Source organism: Pecten maximus, unplaced genomic scaffold, assembly GCF_902652985.1.
Source record: "Pecten maximus unplaced genomic scaffold, xPecMax1.1, whole genome shotgun sequence".
Classification (NCBI taxonomy): domain Eukaryota; kingdom Metazoa; phylum Mollusca; class Bivalvia; order Pectinida; family Pectinidae; genus Pecten; species Pecten maximus.
The window spans coordinates 1-10,114 of NW_022982813.1; the positions used below are offsets into that span (position 1 = coordinate 1).

Consider the following 10,114-nt stretch of genomic DNA (forward strand, 5'->3'; position numbering starts at 1 on the left):
TGGTTCTCCTTTTTTACTTTTTTGTCTGTATCTTTAGTCACATATATAATTTAACAAGTCTTACAGTACCATGCAAATAAACCCAGGAATCTAAGTCTATCGGCATACAAAATACGGTATGAAATTAACATCCAAACTAGCTCCTTATAGTCCACATGCATATGTCACTTTCTGAGTTTGCACTTCGTAACTACTAGTTGTGTACCATAAACCTCGTGCCATATTAACATGAGTATTGGCATCATTTCAGAACATTATCACTTATGTTATATTCTTTTTAAAAAATTATTTAATATCAAACGGATATACAATTCGGGTAAATGCTTCTCCCCCGATATATTTTACACATGATCACGTGTAAAATATTCATAAAATATATTTTAGATATATTCATTCTTCTCTTCTGGAATTCCACAATTCTAGTCCAAGGCATCACTGACAAGACAAGTAACAGTACTAGTATAAATTTGATTTTAATTTTGTAATTTCTTTGACTTCCAGTACCAGTAATGTTTCTCTTAGCCAACAGTATCTGAGGCCGACTGCTCCCCAGATAAGCAAACCCGAAATAAAACTTAAAATGGCTGACAGTCCAGATTACTTCTATTATCACCAAGAGCTTTCTTTAACTTGTAGGTGTACTGATTTTGTTTTATTTTTTTGTTTTTTTGTTGGTTTTTTTTACAACCCCTGGTTTATAACCATGGAACTGCGATCCCGGCGCAATGATGTTGTTTAATTCATGAACCAGCTACATAGTGTATGCATCGCGTTTCAAAGATTTCAAAATGTATCTGTTTGAGTGTAGATTATAATTTCGTAATAATTCAGATCATAACATCTACTAGCGCTCAGCATTTTGGGAGTGGAACTACTCGTTTGCCAGTTGTCAGTATATGTGATCGGGTGAAGTGTCCTGCTGGGTGTTTTCGGCTGTATGCTAGCACTAAAAATCGGCAAATGTTCCGGACATACAACAGCCTTAGCTGTTGATAAGAATTTGTCGTTTAAAGCTGGAATCGTTCATCCCCAGCAATTAATTTTGTTTGAAGTATATCATATGACAACATTAGATATCTGCAGTAAATTTGATTGATTGTTTAATGAAACAGTTTCCTGTAATGAGAAAATATGTTCTTCAGTTCCTTTAATTATATTTTACGATAATTAACCTTAGACGAAGGTACTATTGCGAATCAGAATTTAAAACAATTCTGATCAGTTCGACACTTCTGGTAACCTGATAATGCTACTGATGCAGACACGTGCCACCCATGCACCTGATGCTCTTACCTCAATATATGTCACTCCACCTGAAGTTGATTTGCGATAAAAAAAATTCTTTTCGAAAACCTCATTATAATTATACATAATTGTATCCTGTTCTACTTAGAGTATGAAAACTGATCCATACCACGAGCTTGAAATTTAATCCCAGAGACCAGAGTAAGTTTGGAGAGGAATTAAACAATTATGCCACTTTATTAACGAATACTGATGAAACATTTTATATTGATATCACACAGGAAATATTTAACAGTTCCATACACATGATAACCATATTGCAACTTCAAACAGGGAGAAATGTACCAAACACATGAGGATTAAATTACCACAGCCTCGCCACACAAAAGGAAGGTCGACACTGATCTCGAGGAGATGAATTTATAACTGAATAAAAATTTTAAATAATTTCAAACAATATGCACTCTTTACAAGATTAGAACCTCGATATTGAAAGTAATATTAACTGACAATACTATGAACTGAACGAAGCATAAAGACATAAAGACACCTCCAAACTGGCCACTCGGTCCAAAGTCAGCATAGGTGATAAGTTACGATGCTATGTTTTGATTATCAATATATAAGAACCTTTAATAGTAAGTACGTTTTTCGCTCGTTACTTACGTGTATTGACATAGGTAATCGGAGCCCCTGTCCCCGGTGTCGTCGTTATGACTTGCCCGGGAACAGACTGTCGGCTGGAGTTCACACAGTACACACAGATGAGTACGATAAATGCTATAAACAGTCCCACTCCAACGAGACAGCCTATTACTATTCCGGCAATGACTCCTCCTGTAGTGTTGGACCTGCAGGAATATTAAATACAGTATTGGTACTGTTAAACAATATCATCTTATTCACTTTCATCACAAAATCAACTCTTCATTCAATGAATTTCTTCGTATGATACTTATGCATATACCACGCGCATAAGATATCCTGGGGCGTTCATTATTAGCTCCGCAATCAGAAATAGATTATACATCATTATGAGGACAATCATGTTACGTCACGAATTGCAAATGGCGCAACAAATTGAGTGCATTCGTTTGGTTTTGTCATCAATATTTTGCCTTTAAAACCTGTCAAACTTTGATCTTTGTGAACTTCGTGATGTATAAAAAATCTTAAATTTCTTTTCAATTTACGTTAGATCTCATGAAACTTGCTTTCATATTTGTTCAAATGAATTGGAAACAAATACAGTCACACACACGTACATCGGCTACACATTATCATGATGTCATACAACGAAAGTGCTTATAGTGTTACACAGCAACTTGCGAGACTAAAGTACATATCAGGGATCATTAATATGTCTTAAGTGTAATAAGCATACACGACGACCTGTTTATTGCGTATTGTAAATTCCCTGTTAAAAGTAATATAAAGTGCCCTGCAAACGTTAACCATGATATCATTAAGTTGTTTATAAATATACATAAACCCTTTATTTTCCGTGACATAAACGCATCTTTAAACACAACAAGGAGTGAATTAATGATTTACATATACATCGGTTATGGTCTATTTCCGGTTCCGGTTTGTACTCACACATAATCCACGTAGTTGTAGTAATCCACGTAGCTGTCTGTACAACAGTAGGCGTCAACTGTTCCTCCGCAGCACCCGTTGCTGCAGTAGAATGAGTTGCTGGAGTAGTATGTTCTGCTGTACTGATAATTGTAGTAGGAGTAGGTAGAGTAACAATCCACGGCCAAGGCTACTCCTGAAAAAAGAAACACCAATTTAGCATATTATTGATAGATATTATGTATTTATTGTATAAAAAGCAATGTTTAGGATAATACAGTTGCTGACACCTACTTCAGAGACATTTAAGAGATCATTAATGTATCTTCTGTCCTCATTTAAACATTTGGGATTTGTTTTGTTTTTTTGTTTTTTTGTTTTTTTCATTTCCCTTCTGTCATTCACATTCTCAATCTTTTCTTTCCTTCTCTGTCTGTATTTGTTTTCTGTCCTTAGTATCTGTTTTACATACGCTCCACTAGATGGTCCAAAGACGTTATAACCCGTGAACTAAACAACAAACAAACAAAACAAACACACGAAATCTTTAACATCAAGGAAGTGAGAAAAATGTGACATGAGACTAAAATCTTCAAGAAAATGCGAGTATATCTAATGAGTTAATCTAAACCTTTTAAGCATTTTTCATGAACCATGCTTTATATCCAATAACTGGTTACAATTTAAAAGTTTTTCTTAAAATTAAATTTCATTAGGCAATAAACCATTGATACCACTTTAGTTTTGTTCTTTATACGAGGGAAGATTTATATGTTGTGAGCCTTGTATTGAAGGAGGTACTCAAGGATGTTCTTTTTAAGTCCTACTATTCTCTGACTAAGAAAAGGAGTTCTATAAAAGTGGCATTGAGGTCCTTAAACACCGCTGACAAAAGTGTATGGATAGTGAAGGGGATTATATTGAGAAATAATCCTTCGATTCGAGGCTCACAACATATCAATCAGCCCTCGTATCGTGTATCGGCATCATGTTAGGTACCATATGGATACCTGGCTATGTTTATCACAAAGAAACAATTACAAACACCGTTTGTTCTTATCAAATTTAACAAATGATACACTAAGGTGTGATGTTTAAACGTTTTCCTCCATCTAAATAATACATGTATTTGTGTGTGTGGAAAACATCGGATGTCCCTAAAATGTTATTTCACCGGTTGTTTTTTTTTTATAAGAGTACGGTAGGAAAAGTTAGATCAAGTGGGAGGCCGTCAAAATATTGTCGGCTACGATGATAAATAATTGACATATTGCATTGTTATCATCTGCACATTATTTGAATGAAGGAATACAAATTAAGAGGTTAACACATTTACTAGTATTGCTGTCAATCTATGATCGCCATGAATACAAAGGATATTAAGATGTAATGACATATTATCCTAGAAAAGATAAATAACATCTTTTATTTAGTACCTGTAACATATGGAGTCCTTACATTAGAGTTGTATTAAAGGTAACAAATATGCACAATATTGAATATAAAACTGCAGCATAGAGCTGTTTCGTCATTGTAGTACTCGTTAGTGAAACCAGGGGTCAACAATATGATCATTCATCAGGAAAATCAGGAAAAAGGCCTCAGTCAATAATAAATTTTAGGTCTGAGAGTGCATTATTGATCCACACAATTCATCAAAATCGTAACAATTTAGATGTTCGATGAAGTACTGTATACCGTTTAAATTGCAGAGGACATTTTTTTACGGTTGACCGACATACATAGCTAGTCAAAACTAGTTCGGGGAATTAAAGTTCGCGTAACATGGTTTTGTAAACAGTATGAAGTATTAAACACCTATTTACGTGTTTGTGTACATACAGAAATATTCGCTGTTTTCATTTCTTTCTTTTTTTCGCGCTAATGACCGCGAATTTAGCAAAATTAAACCCTCGCGAACATTAACAGATAAATAACTTTAATATATATTCTTTTGAGGAATATCGTGACGTCTTAATGCCTTATGAGTTCTCTGTATTTTGCAATGTGATTCATTGCATCCGGGTACTTTCTATTGTCTATTAATATCGTTTTTTTCATTCAATGGATGATATATTTCGTTTGTATCATTGCAGATTTTCTTCATTATAAGTCTTTAATAAGGCACGTTTTTTTCACTAGGTATCCACTTTTTTTATATAAAAATAGCCTCCGTGTACTAGACTCAATACCTTTCGTGAAGTATTCATATAACATTGATTGCAATGCCGAAGCAGTGTCACACCCGTACGACCAAAGTACTAATTGCAATTATAACTAAAACTAAACGCCTACCTGTACAATACATAAAGGCGGTAATTAGCGTACAATACATTCAGTCATTGTAGACGTTTGTAATAGCTAATAAGTCGATTTTAATCAAAGCTCCAGTCCTTAGGCATATCTATCTAAGCGTATCGTCTATCAACAACAGAATTTTCAGTGTATAGGGAGCTACCGGATTTGACATTTTATGCCGTTCAGCGTCCCTGGACACCAGATTACGGGACCGATCTGAACATATTCGGCTGGTATTTTCATCATGGAGATATTTTGGCAGAATTTAAGCAGGAAATTAGATTCTGAGCTTGTTTATAATGAAAATATGGGCCTGTGTACAGTGTAAAGGGGGCCATAGACCAGGTTAATAGGAAAATATAGTATTTATTTCAATGGTAGCTGTATAACGCGTGTTTCGTAGTCCCGTGGTGTGTCTGGTTGTTCTGTAGTCAGTACCCCGGTTCGATTTTTGGTGTTTTTTCTGGTTGTACTCTTGACTCTAGCCCGGTTCGGTGTTAGGTGATGTGATTGGTTGTTCTGTTGTCACTACCCCGGTTCGATTTCTGGTGGTTATTTTGGTAGTTTTGTTGTCCCTAGCCCGGCCCACTGTCCTGTGTGTGTGTTTGACTCAATTATATACAAAAATGCTCTTGTCCTAGGTTTTTTTAAGATAAAGGCGAGAAATAAGGGGGGGGGGGGGGGGGGGGGGGGGGGGGGGGGAGAGATAGCATGGAGTTATCTGCCCTTGATCTTCAGGGTATTTCTTATTTGTTTATATTTTTCAGTAGTACAATATCAATACTCTTATATGACCAAAAGACATCTATCTGGATTTAAAATTCAGCAAGATATTTCTATTTTAACTAAAAATTTGTTTCAATTTTTATGTCCTTTTCTAATACGAATCTCCATCTCCGGTACCAATAGAAGACTTGACCTACCAGCCCAAGACTTGCAGCCAGCCACTTCCTATTTGGACATCATACCCTATGGTCCTATCCTGTCCCAGAAAAGTTAAATTTGAAAAATGTGTACGATTCTATAGGGACCACGGAACCAAATCAAAAATAGAATGTGGGTTTTCCCCGTTTGGGCAGAAGATTTAATAGGAAGGTGAATACATCGGGGCCTACTGATTGGATATTAAGATGAGAGAAGTTTCCAAAGTTTTAATATGTGGGTCGGGCAATACATATAGATGTAAAATATATAGAAAAACAGTTATTTTTTTGCTAGCCTGTTTTTGTCAGGGGGAGGTAAGTAAGTGTGTATTTTGTTATTAATTTAGATGAATTTTTGGTGCTGATTTCAATACAAGATGGCGGCCCCCATATAAAAAAAGTTCAAATTGGTAGAATTTTTTATAATTCCATTTAGAGGTTTCCGAGATGACATACTTCAAAATTATTGCTACTGGACCAGTGTTGAAAACTCCATTTAAGCAGTACAGTGATAAACGTTAACATTACCGTCTATGGGAAATCATTTGGTTCCGTGGTCCCTATACGGGATACTGACATGAGAAAAATACCTTGGCGGGCCAGCTGTTGTATACGTAGGGAATGATAAAACAATATGCTGGCACAAATGTTTACCTGTTCCACAGGACTGATAAGGGTGACTTATATACTGTACATATAGTTGTCAATACCGTATTCTATAAACTGCATATATGCTACACACAAAACTGTTTACAATTTAACGATAAGGTGAACATTTCAACCCAATTACAAGGCTATCAATGACGTCACCTAACGTCCATCACGGTATAAACAACATGGTGGACAATCACCCAACAAAGGATTTATAACTGTAAGTAAATCCAAGTAAAATGACTTACCTGTTCCTGACAGGAATAATAACAGCGTACCCAGTGCCGCCATGTTGAATCCCAAATGACCTTTCGCAGCAGTTATTTATAACTCTTACGCACAGCTACACGATGTAGTCTGTCGCGGATGAATAGATGTAAATAAACAGGCAGGTGTGTGAGGTAGACATGGATATTTAAACGACATAACTGACAGTATATATCCACCTTTAAAGGGATTTTAACAATGTCATCGTGTGTACTGTAAATACACCAGCCAATAAAAAATGTAGTTACTTTTAAAAATATGTTTCTGTTCTGAACAACACAGGTATGCGAATAAAGAGTAACACCTGTCAAAGCTGAGCTTTAGAAAATATCGATCAAACTGTAAGGTTTATTGCAAAGGAATATTTTATCAAGGGCCATGAAAGAGTTCAAACAAACATTATGAACACATGTCCATTACTTTCGATACCAGGATTTTTTGTATATCTTACATAATGTATTAACGATGCTTCCTCTACAGCAAGGAATAATATGGTCTTTTGAATACAATAAAATCTATATATTATACATGTACAAAACACAGTACCAAATTTTCATACTTAACACTTATGCTACCGAGCCCAACAAATTATTTTTTTCTCTTTAATTGGAACAAAACATGTTTGTCGAAGAATATGTTACTTTGTTCTGATTATTTAAGGCTACTTTTATTCATTGGTGTTATTTTGATATATAGAGGAATTTGACGTTAAATTCAAATGTACATAATATACATGTATTTCACGGGTTTGACACCATAAATATATATATTTCACGAGTGAAAGGTATCGGTATGTTCCGTCATACTTGTGAAACATATGTTTTAATCAACGGAAACCGTCCAATTTTCTTTTTATTTCAAGTTTTGAAAGAGTAGTACCATCTCTGTGACGCCGTTTCCGTTAACATGACGACGCCATTTTGAATTTTTCTGTTTATATCTGGCAATACACTTGCATGTTTGTTGTTTAAAAAAAGTTGTTTAAGAAGTTTAAGCGGTGTAGAATATGTAAGCATCGCATATATAGTTACCAGGTGCTAGCGAACAGTCGCGACATAAATAGAATTTGGGTGGCAGATGACATGAAGGTTGACGGCAAGATAAACGTAGGCAAATTAACGACAATTGATGCTAACTAAACAATTCTCTTTTAAAATTCACAAACGTTTTCATTCAGTCAGTGTTACATTTCGAAATCCTTCACGGCCTTATATAAGGCAGCACACGAATACACCATTCTCACATAGCTTGTGAAGACTGTTTTAGTGCAACACTACGCTGCTTGTGTTCAGTATTCTGGGCAGCGCCAGCAGCTTAATTGTTCAATAAATAATTTCAACGCATCTGTTCGTCTTCCCTCTTGTTTATTCCCGGGGTAACAACTAACAATTTACACAAATGCCGGAACACTAATTCCGGAAAAAGAGTTATAGTAATTTACGGAACCAAATCTCCGGATCAGTTTGATCCCACTACATTACATCCCCCCCGGCTTAACAAAATTTACCAAATTTTGGCACAATCAAACTGATTTAAAATTCATCACATAATTACATGTAATTGAAAATAAAATTGATCTATCAAGTAAAATGTATCCCATTTCTTTGGAACAAAGACAAGAATATATTCATACAAAGTAAGACAGAGTCACTATATAATCATAACAAGTCACAATGAGGTGTTGATATTGATAAATCATGGGATGAAATGAAGGTACAGATAGTTAATAATGAAATAGTCATATACATGTACTGTGATATCTGATTGCACCAAGTAATACCAAGTAATCAATCAAAGTGTACCACATTCAGGATAAAGTGAAAAATTTATATCACCCTAGTTAATCTCATTCTGACAGATATAACAATAGGTATAGCTCCCTTCTATGTTTGACTGACACAAGTTAACTATCAGAAAAGACTCTTATCCATGATAATAAAGCACACAATTATAACAATTGTTATTACAAAATGTAACGTGGCAATTCAACAGTGCATTTGTTCACAAGTATAGTGCTGATATAGTGTATGCATTTCATTAACTCATAATCATTTACCCACAATCAGTACTTCTCACAATTTCTCCTCATGTGCTAAACCAATGGCAATACCAGTAGGAACAATATAATGTGGTCTGCAAAATACAGTGCATGATGACAAACAATTCAAAGTTATCAAAAATTTCAGCACTAACAAAGGGAGATAACTAGTAAAAAATGGTTCAGCACCTATTCTGGCACATATATTCAAACTGACTAGAATTAATACAATTCAAAATCTTAGAAAAACAGTCTACTTCACAAACGGTAAAGGTGAATATAACATAATATAAATTCAGAAAATGACTCATTAACATTGTAAAGTTTCAATAACAGGTATTATTTCTGCCTGGAAAATTTACAGAAATACTAAACCTCTTGACAAAAACTAGTAAATTGTCCTCCTAAGAAGGAATGACTTGTAAATATCTAACAATGTCCTTCCAAGTCATATACAATGATTTACTCCAGAATAGGGGGCGGGTGTGCTCTAACAGCTTTATGCATATTCTTGTTTAAGTCACAGGCATCAATCCACACTGCATTTTGTGCAGGTTCTCCAGCAAACTGTAGTAAATACTTCAATGAAGATCCTGACCCCTTTTGACCTATGACACGTTTGACCTTGTAAAATGGAGCACTGTCGGAATCCGTACTAAAAGAGTTCTGAGATTCAGCGACACGGTATCGAACAGGTTTTCCACAAGTTCGTTTGGGACGAACTGGGAAAGATGTTGTGGGCAGAGATTCCTTATTGGAGGGTAGATCATTATCAAAGTGAGAGTTACTAGTTTGACTACCACAATCTACACTGGTTGTATCCTTGCGTGGCAGTTGGGGGTTTTCCGTTTGAATACCACAATCTACACCTGACAAATCCTTTCGTGTAGTGACAGATCCTGTAAGGTATGAACAAGGAGATGGCTGACGGACGTAAGCCATTTTCAGACGATTGACATGAATAGGGTGAGGTTGACATTTCCGAGAAATAGGGTCACTGAGAATGACTCGATGATCAGAACAAACTTGGTCTACAACATAAGGTCCGGTATAGACTGGCTGCAGTTTCTGACCTTTCCCAGTCTGTGTGGAATGTAGGTACACATAGTCTCCT

The 10,114-nt window shown here is 35.5% G+C and overlaps 1 protein-coding gene across 1 annotated transcript; it reads right to left on the minus strand.

The window, feature by feature from the left end:
- Positions 1–1,690: 1,690 nt before the first annotated feature.
- LOC117320980 lies at positions 1,691–7,056 on the minus strand. Its single transcript, XM_033875468.1, has 3 exons — positions 6,944–7,056; positions 2,845–3,019; positions 1,691–2,096 (listed from the first exon to the last, which is right to left on the minus strand). The coding sequence occupies exons 1-3, from the start codon at positions 6,984–6,986 to the stop codon at positions 1,904–1,906; spliced, it is 411 nt and encodes a 136-aa protein (XP_033731359.1). The 5' UTR covers positions 6,987–7,056; the 3' UTR covers positions 1,691–1,903.
- Between the last annotated feature and the right edge of the window lie 3,058 nt (positions 7,057–10,114).